The 24856-nt window shown below is 39.7% G+C and overlaps 5 protein-coding genes across 6 annotated transcripts; 2 read left to right on the forward strand and 3 right to left on the reverse strand.

The window, feature by feature from the left end:
* Positions 1–617: 617 nt before the first annotated feature.
* Positions 618–8212, reverse strand: sdha (succinate dehydrogenase complex, subunit A, flavoprotein (Fp)). Its single transcript, XM_054621399.1, has 15 exons — positions 8056–8212; positions 7249–7332; positions 6979–7140; positions 6675–6818; positions 5976–6140; positions 5734–5882; positions 5444–5568; positions 3355–3523; positions 3021–3216; positions 2742–2913; positions 2383–2501; positions 2079–2190; positions 1772–1902; positions 1385–1498; positions 618–1249 (listed from the first exon to the last, which is right to left on the reverse strand). The coding sequence occupies exons 1-15, from the start codon at positions 8116–8118 to the stop codon at positions 1163–1165; spliced, it is 1992 nt and encodes a 663-aa protein (XP_054477374.1). The 5' UTR covers positions 8119–8212; the 3' UTR covers positions 618–1162.
* A 202-nt stretch (positions 8213–8414) lies between these two features.
* LOC129109364 (coiled-coil domain-containing protein 127-like) lies at positions 8415–12944 on the forward strand. Of its 2 annotated transcripts, none has more exons than XM_054621400.1 (4): positions 8415–8467; positions 8974–9111; positions 10485–10729; positions 10832–12944. In XM_054621400.1, the coding sequence occupies exons 2-4, from the start codon at positions 8982–8984 to the stop codon at positions 11276–11278; spliced, it is 822 nt and encodes a 273-aa protein (XP_054477375.1). In that variant the 5' UTR covers positions 8415–8467; positions 8974–8981; the 3' UTR covers positions 11279–12944. The 2 variants fall into 2 exon arrangements, with proteins under 2 accessions (XP_054477375.1, XP_054477376.1); XM_054621401.1 differs by having other exon boundaries at positions 8977–9111.
* Positions 12945–13752: 808 nt separating this feature from the next.
* On the reverse strand, positions 13753–14736 carry zmp:0000000930 (telethonin). The gene is made up of 2 exons (XM_054622438.1): positions 14603–14736; positions 13753–14110 (listed from the first exon to the last, which is right to left on the reverse strand). Exons 1-2 carry the CDS (start codon positions 14734–14736, stop codon positions 13753–13755), a joined length of 492 nt encoding a protein of 163 aa, XP_054478413.1.
* A 1873-nt stretch (positions 14737–16609) lies between these two features.
* Positions 16610–18631, reverse strand: mrpl32 (mitochondrial ribosomal protein L32). The gene is made up of 3 exons (XM_054622153.1): positions 18445–18631; positions 17783–17979; positions 16610–17262 (listed from the first exon to the last, which is right to left on the reverse strand). Exons 1-3 carry the CDS (start codon positions 18545–18547, stop codon positions 17014–17016), a joined length of 549 nt encoding a protein of 182 aa, XP_054478128.1. The 5' UTR covers positions 18548–18631; the 3' UTR covers positions 16610–17013.
* A 636-nt stretch (positions 18632–19267) lies between these two features.
* On the forward strand, positions 19268–24520 carry psma2a (proteasome 20S subunit alpha 2a). Its single transcript, XM_054621131.1, has 8 exons — positions 19268–19349; positions 19884–19960; positions 20346–20478; positions 20714–20836; positions 20972–21053; positions 21784–21857; positions 23435–23492; positions 23581–24520. The coding sequence occupies exons 1-8, from the start codon at positions 19309–19311 to the stop codon at positions 23695–23697; spliced, it is 705 nt and encodes a 234-aa protein (XP_054477106.1). The 5' UTR covers positions 19268–19308; the 3' UTR covers positions 23698–24520.
* Positions 24521–24856: the final 336 nt, after the last annotated feature.

A 24856-nucleotide genomic window follows, 5' to 3' on the forward strand; every position in this document is an offset into this window, starting at 1 on the left:
AAAACAGGCAAATAAATGAAGTCTCCCTTCAGCAATTCAGTACAGTACAATTTGCGCAATATGTAAAGTGACAGCACCGAGTACATCCTTAAAAGTCATTTGTGGAGTTCCAGTTAGTTGATATTTCCCATCAATTCTACATCCCACACAGTTTTGTTTAATGGAAACCACTCTTATGTCAAGTGCTCTTAAACCACTTAGAACTGGCTCCGATGTTGGTGACCAGAACAATTCATTGCTTCTGGAAAAACACTGGTCAGCAACCTCAAAAGCTCTGTTTACATCACTGACCCTTACTCGAACTTATCTTGTGTTTTCAGAGAAGGCAATAGCAACAACAAATGTATAAAGAAGCCATTGTACCAACAGATGTGACAACATATTTTGGTTAAATACATCCACGCATCAAGCTGCTTAGTTTGGTTAACCTTAGGAGTTAAGAACTACAGATAACTTAAGGTCAATTAAGTCTATCAGCTGATTATGTCCTGAGCATGAAATACATGATTTACTTTGTATTTTGGAACCACAAGCATGAAGTATCACAAAAAGCATCAAAGACTGAAGGCCATACTGAGTGAGGAAAGACTACCTCATACTTCAATAAGTACATTAAGTATAACTCGTTATGTTTATTGTACATTTAAGCAATATTTACATACTTAAAACTTCCCTCTTTGGCTTCTTATACATGTGCAATTCAAATAGCAATCGTTTCCACCATTTCTTCACTTTAGAAAGCGAAAGGAGAGAAGTTATAATTGGAGAATGCAACACAAGACTTGGTAAATGTGAGTATGCCGTTATCACAGAAAGCCAAACTAAAGTGGTGCAAATATTTTTTTGTCCTTCAGCTGGAGGCTGAGAAGTCACCCACTAGTCTTGAGTGCCTCATAATATATACAGGATCCACTCAGTGTGAGAGGTCACAAGAAGCATGTTGAAATCTTTCTGCCGCACACAGATTAAATCAAGGCCAAACACACAGCGGAACAAGGAAGGTGAGACAAAGGGATGGAGTTTGAAAACAAGACAGTTTTGTATTTAAACATCTTAAACGGATACATTATACCATAAGCATAGCTTGTCCCAAATATCATCTTCATAAATAGCATATAAATGAGTGAATTGCTTGTAAGGGGTGAGAGGAAAGGAGATCTTCTTAGTATGAGCGGATGGCAGGAGGGACGGCGGCACATTCCTGCTCATCCAAAGAGTGGTCAATAACAGGGCGGTACTCCAGGGTCACCTGTGATTAGACAAAAACAATGGATGAATCATATATTACTGACCATTCAGGTCTGCTTAGTTTATAATGGTTACTACAACAGCCTTAAATCCTGCTGTAAGTGTCACAACACACACACACAGAGTGGGATTGTACCTTTCCAGTCTTAGGGTCGACGTAGGACATAGTGTGTTTCCTCCAGTGCTGCTCGTAGGGCACCTTCTCTTGACCCTGCAGGGGCTTTGAGTAGTCATACTCATCAACACGGTCCTGGAATATAGTAAAGAAAAATAATGTCAGCTGCAATACAGAGTGAGAAGTTATGTACGCAGTTATCCAAAAACACAAAAAGAAATACAAAGTCAGTTTGGAAAGTAACAGATCCAGAGATGGAATGAATGTTAGGAGAAAACAGTGGGTGATTGATCTAAATCTAACGTAAGCAGAGAACTGTCAGACAGAATGGAGAAGCAGAGGAACAATCACTGCAAAAACAATGGATAAAGAAACGCATATACACAAATAAAGTTTGGTACAACTTACCTTGAAGTCTTCTCTGGCGTGGGCTCCCCGGCTCTCCTTTCTCTGCTCAGCAGAGTGGATGGTCTGGACGGCGTTCAGCATCAGATTCTGCAGCTCCAAACTTTCCACCAGGTCTGTGTTCCACACAATCCCTGGAGGAGTAAGACGGGAAGGTTTTTTATCACTAACAGTGCTTCACAGCAATACCTCAGGAGCTGTTTGTTTTGGTTCAGACCTACAAATACTATGGCACTTCTTTGCAGAAAGAGGCAGAAGGAGCTGTAAACCGACAGACACCCACACACACACACATACAGTGGTGCATTACCTCTGTCAAAGGTCTTGATGTCATCCATGGTCTGGTAAATGGAGTCCATCTTGTCGCATCCCTCCTTCAGAACGGAGCCAGTACGGAACACTGCAGCATGGGCCTGCATGGTCTGTAAGGGAAGGCAAAAAGAGACGGACGATTTATGTCTATAGAAGTGTCTGTAGAAAACGGCATCTAATGTACAGTAACTTAATCTGTGCTTTTGTGGCGTTTGATCACGTGTACCTACAATTTTGTCAAATCACATGTCCAAATAATGTTAGTGACCTCATTTTGTTTGTGTGCATGTCTTTGTGTGTACCTTCTGCATGTTGAGCCTGATCTCGGAGGTTCTCAGGCTACCGTTGGCAAACCTCAGTTTGTCCAGGTTGGCCACAGACTCCTCTCCTGCACTGGGCGTCAGAGGGGACAGTTTCTCTCCTGAAGAGCAAACGACAAAACTAGAGTCAGCAGCGGAGCGAGAACGTTATATGTACCACTGATGTCAGATATTATCCCGTCTGTAAAGCACTAAAATGTTGACAATGTAGTGGTGTTATTTGATATCTAATATTTATCTATTTTGATTGATACAGACATTGTAGTTTCAAATATGAGACAAACAAACGAGAACTAAAGAAACTCTTCATTCTAATAAAACTAATAAACTGAGGTCCTCACCAGGTTTGTGCTCCTCGGCGATGGTGAGGGCGCAGGCTCTGCCGAACACAACCAGATCAAGCAGAGAGTTAGCGCCCAGACGGTTTGCACCGTGGACACTGGCACATGCCGATTCGCCGCAGGCATACAGTCCAGGAACTACCTTGTCGTTTCCATCGGCATGAGTAATCACCTGATAGGAGAAAAAATGAAAGCTGTGTAACTTTATCGGTGAATTACTTAAAAGACAGTGAGGAGGAAATGTGTGTGTATCTACGTGACTGTGCACACATGACCTACCTGTCCCTTGTAGTTTGTGGGTATTCCACCCATATTGTAATGAACGGTGGGCAGGACAGGGATGGGCTCTTTAGTGACGTCGACTCCAGCAAAGATCATGGCCGTCTCTGAGATACCAGGCAGCCTTGTGGCCAGCTGCTGGGGAGGCAGGTGGTGGAGCTGCAGGTACACATGGTCCTTGTCTGGACCAACACCCCTGAGGGGACAAAGACACACACGAATAAAGATGAGCTGTAAGTGTATGCACTGATTATCACTACATGCACAGTTATATCTCTCTCTCTCACACACACACACACACACACATATATATATATATTTTTTTTTTTCTTACCTGCCCTCTCTGATCTCAATGGTCATGGAGCGGGACACCACGTCTCTGGAGGCCAGGTCTTTGGCATTGGGTGCATAGCGCTCCATGAAACGCTCTCCCTCACTGTTGATGAGGATCCCTCCCTCACCACGGCAACCCTCTGTGATCAGACAACCAGCTCCGTAGATCCCTGTAAAGGTTCACATGTTAAAAAGGGACTCGCACTTTGATAAAAAAAAAGGAACACAATTTAGTTATTATTTGTAAATACAAATATTGCAGACACAAAGTAGCTGTGTAAGTAAGTAAGCTTACTTTGAGCTTAATCATTTTTAGTAAAACCACTGTGTTTTAATGTTGGGGGCCTTATTCCTCTGGGTTGCCAAGGTAACTTATAGACATTAATCTGCTCTGGAACAATGTGTTGATGAACACATAAAAAGAATGATTTGATAGTAAACTATTAAAAAGCAGTTATCTCTGCAATGAAAATACTTAGAGGTCATAGATTTTAACCACAATGAAGCATAAGGTCAACATTGTTAACATAAAGTCCACAAAGCTTTATTGTTATGACTACACATTGTCTCTGTAAAAACTAAAATGTGCGCTTTATTTACTTTATTTATTTACGCACCAGAAAATTGTAACTTTTTAATCTTAAATTGTTTTTAGTGCTCATTTCATTCAATGCATTAGTAAGAGAAAGGAATAAATTAGAGATCAAGATCTTTTTTAGATAAAATTCTTGACATCCCAAGGGCATTTTACAAAATCCCTTCAGTCTTGTTAAGCTACTACTTGTTTAGCTGTTATTTATTGTTCTATTATGTTCTTAAATTAGATGTGATTAGATTTGATATTATGGTTTTGGCTCTCATTAGCCGTTGCTCAGTGTTGTGTACTCACATTAAAGTGTCAGTTTTATTGGCTGACTAATGAGAAAGTCATAATCAACTTGATGGTATACTCGAGTCTACACAGTCAAAGGCTTTTATGGATACCTTAGATATTTGACATGTATAAAGAAGGTAATTTGCATTTATGTTCAATAACTTGCAAAGTTGATGCATTGGATAAAAAGACGAGAAAACTCTGCAGTGGCTCAGCCGTTGGAGACCTCCTACATCACTGGGTGACTGAAGAGTCTGGTGTCAAATGTCCAGCAGGAACCAAAATAAATATGACCACTATGCAACAGCGGCCTGTTTTGGAGATCAATGTAAACAGGGAGGCCTGAACAGACTCATGGATCAACCCAGAACTATGGAGCTGAACAAATGTATGCAAGACTGACTCATGAACCTAAAAAACCTCTGAGTGTAAATAAAACAGACGCAATACTGTCCCATATAGTAAATGGGACAAAAGGCGTTGAAATATAGTTTTTTTTTTTTTCTGTCTGTAAATATTATATTTCAGTTATTGTGTTTTTCTACTGTTTTTACTGCTTATTTATAATACTTGTTTTTTATTTTTATTTTTTATTTCTCATTTTTATTTTTATCTTGTCTTTCTTTACTATGTCTCTTGTGTGCACTTTAACTCTATGCTGCTGTAAGCCTGCAAATTTCCCGCTGCATGGGACTAATAAAGGATTATCTTATCTTATCTTATCTTAAATAACTTGTACAACCAGGTAATTGGTGCTTACACTTCTCAGTCTCTCTTCATATGTCTGTGGTAAAATTAAAATGCAAAGAGGAACAGAGAACAGCAATAACCACCACACATGAGGACAAGCAGACTGAGAATGAAATACAGTTTACACTAATGGTCTCATCACACCTTCACAGCTAGACAATAAAACAAAGGACTTTGAACGGTCGTTGATAGAATACATTAACTAGTTGGCATTGCAATAAATTATCTAGACATGTCCTTTAAGTATGTATGTATGTATGTATGTATGTATGTATGTATGTATGTATGTATGTATGTATGTATGTATGTATGTATGTACGTACGTACACATATGTATGTTTGTATGTATCTGCTGTTATGTAGCCTTTCAAAATAAGATTCTGCTTTTACTCTGCTGCCTTCGCGCTTCAGAAGGAGGACAGTTTTATGATTGAGTTTAATAAGTTAATACGTTTATGTTTCTTACCAGTGGGATGGAACTGTACAAACTCCAAATCTTGGCAGGGCAGGCCAGCTCTGGTCACCATTGCATTGCCATCTCCTGTACTAGTGTGGGCGGATGTGCAGCTGAAATAGGTTCTTCCATAACCCCTGGAAGGAAAGATATAACTCATTTAAAACTTTCATACACTTCTGTGCTTTGTCTCATATTGACTCTCAGCTATGGCAGTTAAGTTAAGTAAAGGGTTTTAATGGAGACAAAGTATGTGTTCTTTTTTTTATTTTTTATTTGCCAACAGTGAATGGTATACCTACCCAGTAGCAATGACGGTATTCTGGGATCTGAAGCGGTGAATAGAGCCGTCCTCCATGCAGAGAGCAATCACTCCTTTACACTCTCCATTTTCCATCAGCAGGTCCAGGGCAAAGTACTCCACAAAGTAACTGGTGTCGTAACGAAGGGACTGAACAGAAGACAGAAGGTTAAAGGGTACTCCATGCTATTTTATGTACAAGCTGGTTAGAAGTAATGATGGTGAACATGTGTGTGGCCTCACCCGTCCATAAAGTGTATGCAGCAGTGAGTGTCCTGTCCTGTCGGCCACACAGCAGCAGCGGTGGGCCTGGCCTCCTTTTCCAAACTTTAGACTCTGACCTCCAAAGGCCCTCTGGTAGATCTTCCCATCTTCAGTGCGGCTGAACGGCATGCCAAAGTTCTCCAGCTGGAAAAGAGCGGCATGATGTTGAGATTTGCTGTGGTCTCATATTTTTATATGGAAAGAGCCTTTGTGATGCCAGAATCAAAATGTTTTCATTGAAAAAACTCTTAATTTTCTTGAAACCACTCATACTAACTGTAACTGTCCATGTATTTGTTCTCGTTTTGTATCGCCCAGTGATAAGGCCTGTGCCGAACTGAGACTTCTGTGTATTGTTACACCCCTAACACATACGTCTACATAGTGTTAAGTCAAAAAGATTACTGTTTATTGTGTGCATTTGTTTTCTGTTTGCTTTCTTCGCCCATCTCTTCATTTTTAGATGCAGCATTAACATGTTAACTATTACAAGGTTATATCCACATCTTATGAAACACAATCTCCTATTCTGGACTGGGAAGTACTTTGTGAGTGAAACATTTTTCCCCCTAAATTGAATGTTGTATATTCTAATTTAATGACTTACATTCTCTTTTAGGGCCAAAAAGCCAGCGACTGTCAGCTAACATAACCACTGATGTGCACGTGTGACCTTACCTCCACTACGGCTGCAGGTGCCTGCTCTGTCATGTAGTGAATAGCATCCTGGTCTCCCAGCCAATCAGATCCCTTCACTGTATCGTAGAAGTGCCACCTCCAGTCATCCTCCTCCATGTTCCCCAGAGCTGCATTGATCCCACCCTGTGGATCAGGTTAATACACAGTAATTTAATACAATTGATTATGAAGCTTTGGATTTGCATAATACATCTTTATTGTGAGTTTGTTAAAGCCCAGTCTAATAAATGCAGATGAAATTCTGCAGAAACATACAATGAACACGTAAAATAGGTTATTATACCTGTGCAGCGACAGTGTGAGACCTGGTGGGGAAGAGCTTGGTGACGCATGCAGTGTTGAAGCCAGCCTCAGACAGGCCAAAAGCTGCCCTGAGTCCTGCTCCTCCAGCTCCTACAACCACAGCATCAAACTCATGATCCACAACTGGGTACTGCGTAGAGATCTGAAAACAATGAAGGAGAAACGTTAGACAAGCAAAATAAATACGTACAGAATAAGATTTGGACGATAAGCTAAAAACAAACCAAAAAAAAGAGCAAATGTAACTCACAGCATCTGATACTTTGGCATTTGTCTTCTTGCCATAGATAGAGAAGTGAAAGTTTCTGGATCCCTGAAGTGCAGCAGCAGGGACCTGGCACAAAAAAAAAAAAAAAAAAAAAAAAAAAAAAAAAAAGATATTAATGGAGAAATCAAACATGAGCAGCGCCATTGCCACTTTAATCCCCCAATCGTTGCTTACCTATAGAAAACACACTCTTCTGATAAGCATATACTGCTATGTTTATTCCGATATAAGCTTTGCATGTATATTCCTTGTAACACTTGCATAACAATCTATACTATAGCATTAATATCCGAAATCATTTAGCACTGAAATCTAGCGCACTTTGTAATTGATGGACGTTTTTAATTAACCATGGTGTCATCTTCAGATTCATTTAGTGTACAGTTGCCTTTGAACAGGTTTGCATTGTATCCTTTAACACATTGCTAGCTAACACACAGCGGCTAAAACTGATTCCCACAAGGGCATCTGAGGGGACTTCTATAACTATGTAGGAATGCCACAAGTATGCTGACAGTTTACTAAAAACAGTACTTTGGTATGTATGAAGAGAAACAAATAGAAACGGCACAGCGAAATATAACAATGAGTTGAACTTGCATGATAGCCTTTCTTTGTGGTGTCACATTGAACCACCCTAAGCTACATAACATAGGTTACGCAAGTCTGAGTTACGAAAGCTGTGCAGCAAAACCCCTCCTTTCAGCGTAAAAAATAAAACAGTCGACACACACAATCAGATCACATATAGGTATATGGAAGATCTAGTATCCACATAAGTATACTCACTGCTTTTGTTTTAGATAGCACCCTCTCGGAGAGGAGTCGGGAAGCCACACGGACACTCGCCATGTTGTCAGACGATGGAGCGATTCTGAGCTACGGTGGAGGGCGAAATATTCCGTAGCAATGGGACAAACCACTCTCCGAGAACGGGGGTGTCTGCTGTGTTAGATCTAGTGGTATGACAATAAAAACCTTATTTAACGGTCTTAAACTGGAAAACAGTATTCATATTGCTGCAAAGCATTTAGATAAACACAAACAACATTTAATTACAACACCCAATGGGGTCTCTATACGAGTAACAGTCCATGAAATACCCCCATTCGGTAAAAATGGACCGCTGGAGCGTAATATTGTATAAGCAGGCAGGGTGTGCAGGAACAAATGTATAAGTGACCTAGACTTTTCGTTCAAGGTGAGACATAGCACCATCTTTTTTAGCAGACGTAAGCCGACTTGTAGTCGGACTAACACAACTCTTAAATCCCGTGTCATGTTTATGTATTAAATACTCTAGCGAGCATGAGCCAGCAAGCTAAACGCTAGCTAGCATGTTAGCTCATAGCTAGCCTTGTCTGTGGTTAGCTGGTATGTTAAACTTCCATGTCAGTGCAGACCGGTGTGGGTTTATTTGTACTGCCTGTCGCGGTGATTTGGTGAAGCAAAGTCAATGGATACTTGAACCTTCAGTGTTTATTGAAACACGAGATTTCGCAATTAACTTTATACGTGTCTGGTTATGTTTTATAGCCAAGCCTCCTTGTAACCGTGTTGGTTCTGTCACTGAGTTACTTGCACTCAATGATAAACATCATTACACTACAGATTGTGTTGCAAAAAAAAAACCAAACAAACTGCATAATAAGTTCCAAGGAGTCAATAATTGCTGATGTTTTTGTCTCCTCTGCATGTGTGTGACAGCAGTCTCCATGAACAACTTGAATGACCCCCCCAGATGGAACATCCAACCAGACCCCAGAGGAAGGGGGGCGGGGGGCGGTGATGGCAACCAATGGAACTACGCCCTGCTGGTCCCAATGCTGGGACTGGCTGCGTTTCGTAAGTTACACAAAGGCATGTGAAGAGTGTGTCTGTGGTTAGGCAACAGACATAGGAGAACATAGAAGCTACTGAATGTATAGGTAATGACTGTGCTCCTGCAAAGCTGGTCGAGTTTGTGTTGGATACACACTTTATATCTGAAATGTGTTGAGGTTTTGTTTGCTTTGATATGTCAAATTACTGCCTACCCCTCTAGGAAGTATACAGTCATATATACATTTAAAATATGCATCTTTACTGGGACTGTCTCTTTTCTAATGAGACTGTATATGACAGAGGTACACAATATAAGTAAACATATCCTCCTTCTTCCAAAGTTTTAATTACCACCTCCCTGGGACTGGGTTGGTCATTATGACAAAAAATAATATCTGGATATTTAACTGGGGGATTTGTCAACACTCTTAACAAAATGCTAATTTATAAAACAGTAGTTTTTAACTGGATTCGCAAAGGCATCAAGTTTACCACAAACCGTGTGCTTTTAGACCTGTAGTTGGGTTCATTTGGTCAGGACCAAGTCAAAGAATGACACATTATTGCATTTTAGTTCTGGTCCAGTTCCTGTTCACACGAACCAAGAGGAGTAAACATGAGGTCATACAGACTGACCGGTTACTCGCTGATTGGACAGTGTAAGCGATTGTCATCCTGCATCATCAGGACCCACATGGGGAAATTAAATTCCGGTGACAGATAGAAGTTTATGCAGTTTATTTTGAATGCTTCTGATGTGTATATTAATGTTATTTGGTGTCACAGAGGGCTCACAAAGTAATAACGGATTATAAGCGTTATTAGACTGCAGGACGCAGGCATGAGGCATCTTCTTCAGTAATGATTTGGGGTCTATTACTGTGGGATGCTTTCACACACTTTTTTTTGGACTTTATGAATTGACAACGTACACAGAGTCGGATATAAACACAGCACTTTTAACAGCTCTTGACCTGTTAGCCAGGGAAAATACCACATTCATGTGCATACGTTTTTTATTTATATACATTATACAGATGAATGAGATCGCTTCCTAACAGACTTCACAATCAGCAGATGGAATAATTAGTAGTTAAGCTTTTGAAATCGTATATATATCGGCTATCTTAATTACTGTTGTTAGTTCAGTTGCTTTCACAAATGATCAGCACCAAAGTCCGTTTGGAGGCGGACTTAGACCAAACTTTTTCAAGAGGTCTCAGTTCAGATTGTTGATCCGATTCAGGGTTTGATTGACAGTTTTCACACCAGCCCAAACAAGCTGGACTATCCAAGGAAAAGCATTGCGATTTGGTTTCAAACGTACCAAAAAAGTTAGGTGTTGAAACAACCTAAATATCTAATAAATATTTCAAATCCGACCATGCCTTCAGGTTGGATCTGGACCAGGGAGTCTCAAAGGGAGATCCAGACAGTCAAAGACCAGTATGACAAGGACGTGTCCACAATAAAAAGCGAGATGGAGGCACGATACCGGGACACACTGACAGAGAGGAGCAGGGCAGTGGCTACACTAGAGCTGGAGCTAGAGAAGGAGAGACAGAGGGTCAAAGGTTACAAGCAGGCCCTGATCTCCCAGAGCCAGCAGCTAATGGAAGAACGGAAACAGTTAAATCAGGTAAAATCTTGACTTGCAATCCATTACCGCTTTTGTGCATAGTTCCCTTCAAACCTGTAGCCTCTCCTGTGTAAACCAAAACGCTGTCTTCCCCCTAATAAGGAGCGCGAGTCCTTGGAGGAAGAGAGGCAAAGGCAGGTAAAGTCTGGCGCTGCAGGGGCTGTGCTGCATCACGCCCTGGAACGAGAGAACAACTGGCACCGGCGAGCCACCGCGACTCTAAAGGAACTAGAGGGTCAGCTTGTGGAGCGCCAGAATGCCTACTGTTCACTCATCCAACCTCGAGATCAGCGGCTGGAGATGGAGAAGAACATGCTGCTTAAGGTCGTCAAAGACCCCATCGGAGCGGAACTGGAGCTAGAGTCGGACCTGAAGGATATTTTTAAGAGAGATAAGCACTGTGCGGACCTGCTAAACATGGACAAGAGGAAGAATGGAAGCCTGATGTGGGTGTACCTCAAGTACTGGCAGCTGCAGGTCATTGTCCAGAAACACAAGAGAGCTGAAGAAGCTGTATTTGGAGGAAAATTCCAGTCTCAAACGAAGTGACAAACCTTGTGTTTTTCATTTGACTTTACATTTTTTTTAAAGTATGTCGATCAGAAATAGAAAATGCATGTATTTTTTGTGTAATTATCTTAACGTAATTGGGATGTTATGGAAACACACGAGAGGTAACCCCAATAAGATAATGTCCAACATCTGAAAGTTCCTCCCTTCATCTTAGTCTTTAAAGAAACAGGGATATCAAGTCAGGTTTTGAGCATGCAGAAATATTAAGTTTACTTCAAAAGCCCCAGTTAAAGCTGGGGTTGGTAATCTTGAGATATTGGCAAGAGAACGCTAGATGAAAAAAATTATCCAACTGAAAAACAGTGTTTCCAATTTTTTTTCAAATAAGAGTTGCTAGCAGCACTAGCTCCAAAAGTTGCTAAATTTAGCAAGAAAGTCACCAAGTCTGCAATAGTGACTCCCATCAAAGCCACTTACCCAGAAATATCATTATGAACATAAACAATGAACACGGCTATGGTTAGTGCTTAAAATTGTAAAGCTTGCAGCTTGTGGAAGACTTTGGTGTCAAGTAATCAGAAGCAATCAAATGAGCAGATTTTTCTTTTCTTTTTTTATAACATTTGATTAATTGATAGCTGTCAGGATGTAACGTGAATTTCAACAAAAATATCAAACATTATTACCAACCCTGCCTTTAAGACTCATTAGCTTTAAATTAACTGTATGAAAATGTGTAATGATGAAAATGCACAAAGATCATTCAGGAGATATCCATATTGGATGCACAGCAGATGTTAAATACATAGACATGTTTTTATCCATCAAGCCCCTTGGAAACTCATTGTTATACCATGTCTATCTAACTCACATTCTGAGTGCCAATCATTATTATTATTATTATGAATTACTGCTATGTGCATATTTTGTTGGTCTGGAAAATGTGTGTTCCTCAACAATCGGGTATGAATTTAAAGTTCCCATTAACTGTTCCCAAAGTGATATGATATTACACATCCCTTTGTTGCTGCAAGTTTCTTCAGCAAGGAAATACATCACAATTGAAACAACTGTGTTGAATTACAAAAACAGCCAGGAATCATTAACAAGAATATCTTTTCTAAAATGATTTTGGTGAAAAAAAAAGTATTTCTCTGTATTGTGTCTACACCATGCATTTATAAATTGATGGACTATTGGAGGTATTTGACTTGATATCCGTAGGACTTACAGGTTTCCTTCCATGTATTACATCTCTCTTTTCAATCTGAAGTCTGTTACCATTTATGATACTTGATTCAAAGCCAATAGAATAGTGTGTCAGTCTATGATCAGTTGTCTTTAATTTGTAGGTTTTGCAGGTTTGTGGGAGCTTTCTAACTATCAGGGAGACTGGACATTGAAGGTGCATGTGAAGCTAAATAGGGGAATAGAGCACAAAGGAGTGCTCAATACTGCAAAACTTTACCACAATGCTGCTCTGAAAAATCTTCAAATATCACCCTTCTGCTTCACACTTCACCACTGTATTGAAAGGATAAACTAAAGCTGTAGCATTTATTTACAGCTACCAAGCTTCTCTATGCTGTTGTGTTTTTTATTTGCACCATAACTTGGTGTTTAAGTGCTGGATATGATGCCATGAATTCAAATGTACTGACTCTAATCACTCTGTAAATCATCCTAATAAATTCCTTGTTTAAGAACTTAATTTTGTGTTCTTGTTTTCTCTTAAATATCTCAAAAAGTACTGCTACATTTAGCAAAGTATAGTACCAGGTCCCATTACAATGCCATTGTCTTACCACCAGGGGGTTGCTGCCGCTGTGTTTGTATCCTGAAGAATGATCATTTATTATGAATAAATAATCATATAAAGCTATGTGGAAGCTAATAATGGAAAGAAATACAGTATACAACAGGAATACATGGAAATACTTGGTGCATTACACAACACTTATATCTGTCTATAGTTCCAAGCTTATCGGAGACAATGTATGTAAAGGTATTTGTTTTATTTTCTCTTAACAGGACAGTTTTATTAACTTTAATGTCATGTAAGTCATTTTGTAAAATGAGGCTTTGTTATGCATGTAAATCACTGACAATGATGAACGTAGTCAACAATCTGTGTCAGAATGTGTTCATATTTTCAGTACAGTATATCATTACAATTTTGCAAATTGTAACATGGATTTAGCAATTCAGCATTATTCCAATTTTTTTAATAAAAACATTTGGTAATCGTATTATGAGACAATCCTTTTTTTCAGTCGAGGTGTTTTGTTTGGAGGATACTAAAAACATCATGTTACTTAAATATATTTTACTTACATAAAAACAGTACTAGTGCAGCATATCATCATGAGGTACCATTTTTTCTAATGTCACAGTTAAGATAGTTTCATAATGTATAACTTAGAGATAAAATTTCATTTTTAATACCAGTGTGTAAATTACGGCAACAAAGGCCATACTATATTTTCTAAAATACTTTCGACCTCCTTGTTTCACTCCCTCCTCTGCACCCGATGAGAGGTTTCCCTTGGTGAGAACATCAGACTCGAGGCTCTGAAGTTCACTCTCACTGGTTTGCTGAGGCCCTCAGTTAGAGCAGTCACTTCCTGTTTACCTACTCCATTATTCCCCTTCCCTTGTATGAATGGCTTTTGTTCTGTGCATTCAAAGGTGGTTGTAGCAGGATGTTGTTTGCTGGTGTTGAAGAAGGGCAGCTGGTGCTCTGTCATGACTCGGTTGTTGCTGCCCAGCCTCAGTGTCTGGCTGGGACTCCTCTCCACCATGAAGTCCGTCACCTGTTGCTGCTTGTAACTCTCTCTACGAATGCTGTCTGTCTCTGACAGAGTGAGCCTGGAAAACATCACACACACCAAACAAAGGATTTTATTATTATGTCAAGAAGAAGATTGCTGCTTCACTGCTCTTTTTTTGTTGACACTTTGAAGCTGGTCACTACATATAACAGGTGTTTACCTTTAGCCGTCACGGCCAACATACCTGCAGTGACACCGCTGATCAAGATGATGTCATCAAAGTGTAACTTTTCAGCCCTAATATATGTGCTTCACTGTGGATTTAATGCTCTAAGTTAAAATACAGTGTACATGTCATGTGTTTACCATAAGAACATAATGAGTACACATGCTGCTCAGTTGTCCTTGACCCTCTAACCTGCTGTTTGTCATAACATGCTGAGCACTACGCCACATACATCTGCAAATACTTAACAAAGTTAACATTAACACAACAGAGAAAATACATCAGAAAACACATCATGTATCGCAGTGATTCATACTAAACTTAATCTAATATAAAGCTGAATCTCAAGTGGGAACAACCTACTTGTATTGTGGCCTCGTTTCAAGGATCAGGCTCAGCCAGCAGGCCTGGTAGCTCTCCTTCTTCCACTGGTTTTCCTCCTGCAGATCACAGTAGGAGTTCACCAGGTAGCTGCCTCCTCTGCTCACACAGTGCATGGTGTGATTGTGTTGAGAGTGTTAATGACCTTAAGCGAGCATGTGCCAAGACGGACGTCCACTTTCACTGTCTGAGTTGACTCAAGAAAAACAGATACAGAAAGCGATCAAATCATGTGTCATCATCAATGTGTGTATCTCTCTGTGCACCAAGTAGTCTGAGATGTGAGTGTGTTTGGCAATGTCTTAAATACCCAGCCTTGTTTCTATTTTTACTACTCTGCATGACTTTGTGGTGAATGTCATCACTCCAGGCATCCAGAAGGTTGGTTTTCATGTGAAAATGAGCGTTGCATGTCTTTCCATGACATGAGGCAACCAGATGAAACCTCTCTGATTTTATTTATGGAACTAATTTGTGTTGTATAATGTCCCTGTAGATAAAAAGAGAAATCACAACTTTCTGCAGTGTCCCTTAGGATTCTTTGTATTACGGTTTGAGTGTGAACATGTGAATGTGAATATAGATTTGGGGAAATTTGTTTGCATCCATGCTATAAGTGTGCATGTTGACAGAAATAAGAAATTACTGATCTGATTAAATGACATGGATTTAATCCCATCAGGTCAAAAAAAACAAATATCCTCTGACTCCTCGAATGTCTCTCACATTGACGACATGTCGCAGCAAGGAAACAGCTGAGGGCAATAAGATCACTGACTGACAGTCATAATCCAACTCATTAATCCAAAACTAACTCTGCTCCTTTGCCAAAGTTATGTAACATGCTGGAATTTCGTACTTGTGACTGTCTGAGTTTTAGAAAAGTTCTTTGGCAGCATAGACACTGTGCATTTGATTTGTGAATGGTTTACTCTCAGCTGTATTTCTTTATAACATACTCCTTGTAACTGTGGAATAATGAGTTTCTACAGATCTGCTTCCGGTGTCTTTTTAGGTCAGTTATAATGAATAGATGTGAAATGAGGTCTTGGAGGCAGGTAGAAGACCTTGCTGGACTTTTGTATGTGTAACTACAGATACATTAATTAATAAATTCCACACTACATATTTGACCTTTTACTTACTTAATGATTTGTTGTAGTTCACAGCTCTAAAGATCATTTGAAGATGTGACTCTCTCTAAACCTTGATTTCTCTGTCTCTTTGGAGGACGCTGGCAACCCCGGCTTCCTCAAAGCTGAGTGTGAAACTGAATCAGAGGGTGTATGATGGTGTGACTGAGGCACTGGAAGGTATGCTGGACTGATCCCAGCAAAAACAGTCTGTTCCTGAAACACAAGAGCCATTACTTCATGACTTGAGTTTGATACTGAATCCTGACTAACAGACGTTGCTGTGGTTACACAAACGTACATTCATAAAAAGAAAGCAGGAATCTTTTCATGTTTAGAAGTTGCAATTCTACAGCAAAGTCATTTAATGTAGAATTATATTTGATATGAAATAATGTTATTTAATATGAGCAGGAATGTCGTGCCACCAGTAGTCATATACATGTATGTTATGTATCAGTTGCACAGATTTTAATTTACATGTTTGACATCGCATTCCATGTGGTTTTTCCCCCTTGACGAAGATAAAACAACATTTGTGTCACTAATAAACAGCTTGTGCCTTTTTTCCATTCAATTTTCACCGGTTAAAAGGTTGGAATTGAGCCACATAAATCAGGTTGAATCAGAGTAATAGCATGTTATAGAGGATGCTTACGCTCTTTATCCCCCTTTATTATGCTAACAACATGGAAGTACAGTTCATAAAAATATATATTTAGCTGTTTCTTTATGTATCATGAAGTGGAAGAAGTCATTCACCTTCAATTATTTCACTAATACAATCATTTCCCTGTACTTTGCATTGTCTCATTTATTTTTTAACTGTAAATAAAGTAGAAACACAATATTTATTTTTCAAATAATGGATTTATTGTCAAACAATCAAATATACAGTAATATTTTCTCAGTCAAAAATATTAGTTTAAACAATGACAAAAAAAATCTATGTCTGATACTGAAAATCTCCAATGACTTTGTGTCTGTGTGAGCCCTAAACCAACACATCATGGATATAGAACAGTATTTTGACCGAGATAAGTGAAAACATGTCTGACGTTTCAGTATTTATCAAGGCTCCTGGTATCAGTTCCGATCAAACAATTGATTTATGGAAACAAAACTGATACATTTGCCTTCATAATTTACAGAATAACAGATTGGACAAAATTTGCCGTTTCCTACAACATATAAAGAATCAGTGTGACCTTTGACAAACTCAAGGTATGTATCACACACAGCATAATTATCTCAGCACAGTTAGTTGAACCAGGCGGGCCTCTTCCTGGCCCGCTCCACGATCCTCTTGTCTTTGTCCAGCTCACTTGGTGTTTCACCCTCATACAGGACGACAGTCTCCACGGTCGGGGCCCTCAGCGGGCCGCCTTCCATCGCTGTCATCTGTTGACGAATCAGAGCCGTCTCCTTGCACACCTTAGCGTAACAAAAGCCACACATGATATGTTTCTGCTTCAAGTGGCCACACTCTGGACACGGCTCGATGTTGGTCTGAGAGGGAGACAGAGAAGCTTTGGGTCAGACAACATTATGCCAAGACTCTTTCTGAACTATTTCTCAAATATCTACAGCAATTTCTGTACTGCTTTTCCTTGTTACTTATTGGCCAACATATAAACCAATATCGATATGTGTCTATTCAGCTAAAGAGAAGCTAATATCAGCCGGTAATATCGGCATGCCATTTAAAGTTTCTGACACATTTTTACATTCCCTATATTGAATATGAACTCAAGAACATCTAATTCTTTAAATAATCTGTTGTGTGTATGCATGCCACTAGAAGTTTCATTAATTGTGTTTTTTAGAAAAAAAAGCAAATTGATTCATTTGTTGACATACTGGTGGTGCCGCATCTATTCAACTTTTGTCTGAGTAAACATCTGATTATATTTGCAAAAAATCCTTCTGTTGAGGTTTTTAAAGATTTACATGACACTAACTAAATGCTATTGAGCTTAAACGTACAAATCTAAAGTAGTATAAGTTTGGGGTTGAAATGAGAGTGTACCTTGACTTTTAGGAGATTGGTTTCATCTCTCCTCCTGGTGCGGTTAATCTCTATAGTGCGCCTCTTCTTTGGTGCTGCCATCCACAGGATGCCGTCTAGGAGGCCAGGAGACTGCTCCGGGCTCTGCTGCTCCTCCAGCTCATCCTCCCTGTCGAGCTGAGGCAGGAGGCTGGGGCCATTCACTGCCAGAGCTGGAGCTGCACACAGGAAGAACATTGTTACCTGCTATTAGCTGCAACCCAGGGATGCAAATGTAGAGAAGATAAGATAAAATAAAATAATCCTTTATTAGTCCCGCAGCGGGGAAATTTACAGGATTACAGCAGCATAGAGGATAGTGCAAACAAGAGACATAGTTAAAAAAAAAAGATCAAAAACAAGTATTATAAATAAGCAAATGAGCACTAAAAAAACAGTAAAGAAGAATGTAGAGAGGATGTAGTCAAAGTTGAAATTCGATGTGAAATCACACTGAGATTACAGAAAAAAACAGTGAAACACAGTGTGTGTGTGTGTGTGTGTGTGTGTGTGTGTGTGTGTGTGTGTGTGTGTGTGTGTGTGTGTGTGTGTGAGGATGTGTGTCACTCAGTCAGGGACAGAGCTTGTCACCACACTTGGCAGTAACGTTAGATGGCGTCCTGAGCTCCAGTCAGTAAACTCACCCAGTTGTCTGTCTAACGTCAGTCCGGCCGCCTGCAGAAGTCTGCTTTCAATGTGTAACAAAGAACATCTGAGGCTGTTCACTAACGCAGCTATATTCATCATGTTTGTTGTCAGCACGCTTCCTTTCCGTTAAACATGTCAAACAGCTCACGGTCACTGAGCGTCATACGTCATCAAACAGCGACCACAAACTGTACTTCTTCTGTTTCATTTCGGCAGGCAAGATGAATGTATGCGTGTGACTCCCACCTAGCGGCCAAATGTTTAACTTCACTCTTCAGCGTGTTTACAGTTATTCAACAAAACGCGTTGATGCTTTTCAAGTCATTTCTGCAAACCACGCCGAGCCTGTTTCATATCTCACACTTTGTCATATGGGAACTATCCGTCTATTGCTGTTGGTTACCGTTCCACAGTGATGTGTTTAAAGTATCTTGTCATATCATACTGTGATATCCAGTTGGACATATTGCCTATTATTCAGTCTAATTAAGTTACATTTCAACATGTGTTTAAGGAAGTAGAAGAAAGTTTTTCAATAAAAACTCTTTTTAATTGATAAAATATATATTTTGTTGTATTCTTTGATTTCAGATAATAATTTGATAAGGGACATTTGTCATTTCTATCGTATTGTAACACCAGACTACTGGCACTGTCTAGCATTGGTCCAATATCATTGTTGATTCAGAGTTATGAATAATAAACATAGCTTATAAACACTGGCTATCTTGTCCATGTGCTTCCTCAGTTAATAAGGTGTTAACCCCCCTTCCTAAACAGGGCAGCAGGGGGCAGTATCAGCCTTAAAGCGGATTATCAGTCCTCCGGTCAACACAGAGTAGAAGAAGAAGAACAACAAGATGGCGGAACGAGGCTACAGTTTCTCCCTCACCACATTTAGGTAAACTTTAACAAAATTGCCATGAAACTTTGAAATAGCACCTGAACTTTCACCCTGAAGATGTTGCTGAATAGCAGTTTATTAAACCGTGTGCACCGTTTCCCACTCTGATGGTAAAATCAGGTTGAGTGGTCCATCGTAGTTGATGCACTGTCATCGCCGTGTGTGGTGAATGAATCGGCTACATGACTGTTAGCCGGTCGGCTAACGTGTTTCTAAATACAACGGTAACAATAGTAACCTATTGTCTCTACTGTCGACGTTACACCGTCACCATGTTGCTTTAGTGCTGAGCGTGTGACTTAGTAGACCGACAAAGTCCCGTCTACGTGCTAACATGAGCCGACGTGAGATCAGCGTTAGCTTAACGTTAGCCACATTAGCTCAGATGAGTCGGTTGTTTTAGCTTTTACTTTCAGTTTCCTCTTTGCTAATCGGGATACACAACATTGTATTTGCACAGCATAGCTCTTGTTGATGTCTCTCCGTCTCACAGCCTAGTACTGCTACATCTACGTGTGTCTCTCTTTGCAGCCCTTCGGGTAAGCTGGTCCAGATTGAATATGCCCTGGCTGCTGTGGCCGCCGGAGCTCCTTCAGTGGGCATCAAAGGTGAGGACTTCTGCTCCTGAGTGGATCAAGTACAACTGGAGGTTCTCGGGCTAAAGTGGACCACAGGACATTGAGGATTATTTTATTACTGACAAAAGAATTGAAATCCTTCTGAATTAAGAAGCTTGTATTAACAGGAGGATAATACCATTCTAGTTTCTCTCATTGTTATGAGAGGATGCATCAAGACTGTGCCTGGGAACGTGTATTATGCTATATTGCATCTAAATAGAATTCATTAGCAAAAGTTAAATTAACACTAACACATGGCATGGATTAAAACCATTTCTGATGTATTGCCACTCCGTAAGCGGTGTTTCTCCTGACTTTTGGTCATTGGCTAGGATTTGTGCTGACGCTGGTTGTGATATTCTTTCATTGTCAGCTTCCAATGGAGTTGTCCTGGCAACAGAGAAGAAACAAAAGTCCATTCTGTATGACGAGCAGAGTGTCCATAAAGTGGAGCCCATCACCAAACACATAGGCATGGTCTACAGCGGCATGGGGCCTGACTACAGGTGGGGATTCTTTCTGCAGTTGGGAGTAAAACAGAACTTCAGCATCGTGTCTTTTTCTAACTTAAGAAAAGCAACATCTGCAGTACCTCCAACAGCTTTTACCTGTTTGCATGTTTTACCATCATTCAGGACTTTGTTGGCTCTGCATGTGAGACATCTGGGGGATGCCACCAGAGTTTGTCCGACTACTGGACAACATGAACAGATAGATTAATGAGTTGTGCCTTCCTTGCAGGGTTTTAGTGCGACGAGCCCGAAAGTTGGCACAACAGTACTTCCTGGTTTACCAGGAGCCAATCCCCACAGGTCAGCTTGTCCAGAGAGTGGCTTCTGTAATGCAGGAGTACACACAGTCTGGGTGGGTATTCACAAAGATGCACAAATACACACATTGCTTATAGACACATCACCTTTATATTTAAGAGGTAAGGTGTATTTAGTTAAAATTTTGGGATTTAATGTTGGTTTTTTTTGTGTGTGTGTTTTCCTCCAGTGGGGTGCGTCCGTTTGGTGTTTCATTGCTGATAGCTGGATGGGATGAAGACCAACCCTACCTGTTCCAGTCAGACCCCTCTGTATGTTGTACTTCTATTTTTTATAATAATTGTTGAATAACAACATTTGCCTTCAATAACTTTACTCTTTTCAACTTAAAGTTTGGGAATTGTTTAATTTAAAAGGGCTTTGATAGCAGATTAACCTTGCCTTGCGGTAATAATACTACTACTTCTCAATTCCCTTATGGAAATTAATACTTTTATATTTGTAAGATGTCAGGGTAGTTTGGTGCTGTTACCCACTCCAAATACTTGTTACAGTTATACCTTTTCTTTAAAGTATTGGATTTAGTTGTACATCCTGTCTGTTTGTAGTGTGCCCAGAGCTTATTCCAGTCACATTCAGTCTGAAAGAGCATTATAAAGAGTTAGAATCACTAACTCTTTATAATGCTCTTTCAGAAGTGTCATAAGTGGCCCGTGGGTCATGAAAAAAAATTGGAGAGAATACAAAATGCCAAATACTGTAAATGCTTTATTATGACAATGAAGTGAATTTGGTCTTGAGTTGTGTTAGTTAGTGAAATCAGCAGTGTTCATGTGGTTATGCTTGGATAATATAGTGTGAGGTGTGTGGAGTAAAAACTATAACAAAAAGGCTAAGTAAAGCAAAAGGGAAACATTGAAAGCTTTGGCCTTTTATATTCTGTGGAGCTCTGGGCCCAGTTGCTCCAGATCTACAGTTGGGACTTCATCGGGTGCCGTCACAGAAGCATAATGTTTTATCCTTTTTGTTTCTGACTGGCAGGGTGCATACTTTGCATGGAAAGCCACAGCCATGGGAAAGAACTACGTTAATGGAAAAACATTCCTTGAAAAAAGGTAAGATTTTACAGTAAAGAGCATTTCTTGTTTAATGAATAGAATAAAATTATGTTGCGGACAGCAAATGTATACAGCTGTGAGGTGGGTACTTTTAACATACAGTGACCACCATCTCCAACAATCAGTGCTCTGTATGTTTATGATGGTTATTGCAGTGATTTAAAAACTCAGTTGTAAAAAGACTTGAAATTGAACTGAACACTTTCAATGTTGGTGCAGATTGAATTACAGCCCAAGTTTGATCTATAAATGAAGAATGAAAAGTACACGGAAAACCTTACTATCCAATTTATTTGTAGTTGGCACACAATGAAAATGAACAAGGATGGTAACTCCCTCACTACGCTTATGGAAAACCAATCAAAGTTTAACTTGAGGCTCAGTGTGTAGGTCCTGATTTTAATGAGACATGTTCCCAGCAAATGACCCTTTGTGACCCACTTCTGATTGTAAATAAGTTCTTGCCAAATGGATGACAAAAAATAAAATAATAATAACGTATGCTATAAATATACTTCTTTCAGCTATAATGATAAATATAAAATAAATATGCTGCTCAGCCATCACTGCATGCCTTTATAAATCCAAAATGTATGTATTCACGGCAATAATTCCTTGCCAGCCAGCGTTTCTCAGATTGGAGTGAGACAAGGAGAAAAGGTTATGTCGTGATCTTCGCAATAAAACATCTTTGATGTGACGTGTCGAGTCTGTCCAATCAGCGTTAAGATGTCTACACCGTCTTTATTTCCCTCCAACTTTTCATCCTTTCACTCCAAGTTGATGTTACCGCCAATACTGGATCTACATTACAGCAATGAACACTAGTTATGAAGTAGCGTTAAGTCTTGTTTGCTAGGAACGATGTAATATGCTGTTTAACTAACTTAACGTTGGGTAACTAGTCAGTAGAGTAACGTTAAACTGCCATATCAAGTTGTGTGTCGTAATATTTTTACGACTTGTTCAACTCCATGAATGACTTTAACCATATTGTATATGATGATTGATATGTGAAAATGTATATTTGATGTTTTATTCATGGTTGTTGTTGTTTTACTGCCTTTCTTGTTTTTATTTATTTTATTTTATCTGTGTTATATGACTAAAACTTTTGAAAATGAGACCTCGGTCTCGATGGATTTTGTCTAAATAAAGGTTAATAATAATATTGATTGAAGAAAAAAAAAAAGCTAACTAGCCAACTGTTCAACTAGAGCTGCTTAAAGTAAACGTTGTCTTATCACTTAGTTATCTTCTCAGAGTACACCAGAATGCTACATTTTAAAGCTCATATTTAAAATAAAATTCTCCCGGGTAGCATGCCCCCACACCCCCCGACAGGGTTTCGGTGCTTGTCACCTATTTCACCTCTTATGAGTTTGCAGGTATGGTTAGTACCTCATTTACCCACTAGATGGCAGCCCAATGATTTTGAATAACTAATGTACATTACACCATGAATGCACATAGTTGAGGTGTTTGGGACAGTGGGCTCGCAACTTTTATAGTTATTCTACTTGATGCAAACTACACAGATTGCTTGATGACCAATTTGTTATATTTTTCTCCAGGTATAACAATGATCTGGAGTTGGAAGACGCCATCCACACAGCCATCTTGACATTGAAGGTATGATGTTTGTTATAAAAAATACCTGAGGTTTGGAATCTCTCTTTCTATTATCAGTGATTTACACTCTCCTGTCTTTGTGTTTCAGGAGAGTTTTGAGGGTCAGATGACAGAGGAGAACATTGAGGTGGGGATCTGCAACGAGGCCGGCTTCAAGAGACTCACCCCAGCGGAGGTGAAAGACTACCTGGCAGCCATTGCGTGAACACACCCTCCCTGATGAGAGGGCTCTCTGGCCACATTTCAAGACCTAACAGCACAGTAGCCAACAGTGTCACGTCACATTATTGTAAACCAGTTATTCTGACAGCTTGGCCACATTGTGTTTCTGTCCTGAAAACATAAGAGGACGCTCTCTATAACTTCACTATAATAAAAAATATGAATGTGAGCTGGTAGAATCAGACAGCCTGTTTGGGAATATGCCCAGATCCAATTTACTTGAAATGACAGCCTTTGTGTGTGCAAAGCTCAAGTGGCTGCCACTCACAACTGAACTGACCAAACTCCATTTGTTGCTGTGAGATGGCAAACTCATTCGATCACATAACTAATTGGCTTTTTTTTTTGTCAAACACATACCCTGGATCTGTGAAATGTTGCTGTTGGCTGCTGTGCATATGGAAAGGAATGTGGCCTCTGATGAGTGAAATCTCAAGTCTTTCATTGAATCCTTCAATTTTCTAATTTCTCATTACTGTTCCAAAGGCAATCGGATAACAGGCCAAGCACTGTTGCTTTATGCATGTATGCAAAATGTGATTACTTGTAACCGTTGTGACAGATGTCCTTTGGTTTACCAAAATTCATTAACATTACAATGGTAATGAGGCTAACAGTTATTAAAGACAAGGAAGAGCATTCAGAGGATGCAATGGAAAGCTTTGCGATTTTACAGTTAGGATCTGGTTGCCTGTACAGCAGTTTTACACAGTGTACTTTTTTTCAGGCTAGAAACAATTCTAGAGTTTGTATTTTCTCTTCTGGTATCTGTCACTTATTCAAATAAAAGATGAGCTGATATTGGACTCTGTTTCGAATTAATATGATTTGGAAGTGTCAGTTTCGAGCAGTTTCATTGTTAAATGTGTAAAACATGAATTTTCTTTACTTGCACGCAGTTTGGAGCAGAGCGCGCTCTAACGTCAACCGGTACACCTTTTCAAATTGTCTTCGTATCCCTACGCCCATGCTATGTTTAAACAAATGCACCGCGACTGATGCAATAACAACAGCAGTCAAATTAGGAAATAGGCTGCATCATTTATGTGATACAATCAGTACAACATACAACCACTTAAACATCTAGGCTTCTCTCACAATTTTGCGAAGAGATCTATTTTTCCCGGCGGAAACGCGCAGCC

This window comes from Anoplopoma fimbria, chromosome 20, assembly GCF_027596085.1.
Source record: "Anoplopoma fimbria isolate UVic2021 breed Golden Eagle Sablefish chromosome 20, Afim_UVic_2022, whole genome shotgun sequence".
Lineage (NCBI taxonomy): Eukaryota > Metazoa > Chordata > Actinopteri > Perciformes > Anoplopomatidae > Anoplopoma > Anoplopoma fimbria.

What these genes read in the sequence shown, in the direction of transcription:
- sdha (XM_054621399.1), bottom strand. Translation starts at nt 8,118, where the DNA reads ATGGCGAGTGTCCGTGTGGCTTCCCGACTCCTCTCCGAGAGGGTGCTA. An exon ending in CGCCGAGGAGCACAAACCTG is followed by an intron (nt 2,502 to 2,741) that starts GTGAGGACCTCA and finishes TTTGCTCTTCAG; the next exon opens with GAGAGAAACTGTCCCCTCTG. An exon ending in ACGCCAGAGAAGACTTCAAG is followed by an intron (nt 1,499 to 1,771) that starts GTAAGTTGTACC and finishes ACTATATTCCAG; the next exon opens with GACCGTGTTGATGAGTATGA.
- LOC129109364 (XM_054621400.1), top strand. Translation starts at nt 8,982, where the DNA reads ATGAACAACTTGAATGACCCCCCCAGATGGAACATCCAACCAGACCCC. An exon ending in GCTGGGACTGGCTGCGTTTC is followed by an intron (nt 9,112 to 10,484) that starts GTAAGTTACACA and finishes CCATGCCTTCAG; the next exon opens with GTTGGATCTGGACCAGGGAG. An exon ending in AACGGAAACAGTTAAATCAG is followed by an intron (nt 10,730 to 10,831) that starts GTAAAATCTTGA and finishes CCCCCTAATAAG; the next exon opens with GAGCGCGAGTCCTTGGAGGA.
- zmp:0000000930 (XM_054622438.1), bottom strand. Translation starts at nt 14,736, where the DNA reads ATGCACTGTGTGAGCAGAGGAGGCAGCTACCTGGTGAACTCCTACTGT. An exon ending in GAAACGAGGCCACAATACAA is followed by an intron (nt 14,111 to 14,602) that starts GTAGGTTGTTCC and finishes GATGTTTTCCAG; the next exon opens with GCTCACTCTGTCAGAGACAG.
- mrpl32 (XM_054622153.1), bottom strand. Translation starts at nt 18,547, where the DNA reads ATGATGAATATAGCTGCGTTAGTGAACAGCCTCAGATGTTCTTTGTTA. An exon ending in GACGTTAGACAGACAACTGG is followed by an intron (nt 17,980 to 18,444) that starts GTGAGTTTACTG and finishes TCCTGTGTGCAG; the next exon opens with CTCCAGCTCTGGCAGTGAAT. An exon ending in CCAATCTCCTAAAAGTCAAG is followed by an intron (nt 17,263 to 17,782) that starts GTACACTCTCAT and finishes TCTCCCTCTCAG; the next exon opens with ACCAACATCGAGCCGTGTCC.
- psma2a (XM_054621131.1), top strand. Translation starts at nt 19,309, where the DNA reads ATGGCGGAACGAGGCTACAGTTTCTCCCTCACCACATTTAG. An exon ending in GGCATGGGGCCTGACTACAG is followed by an intron (nt 20,479 to 20,713) that starts GTGGGGATTCTT and finishes CCTTCCTTGCAG; the next exon opens with GGTTTTAGTGCGACGAGCCC. An exon ending in TGTTCCAGTCAGACCCCTCT is followed by an intron (nt 21,054 to 21,783) that starts GTATGTTGTACT and finishes TCTGACTGGCAG; the next exon opens with GGTGCATACTTTGCATGGAA.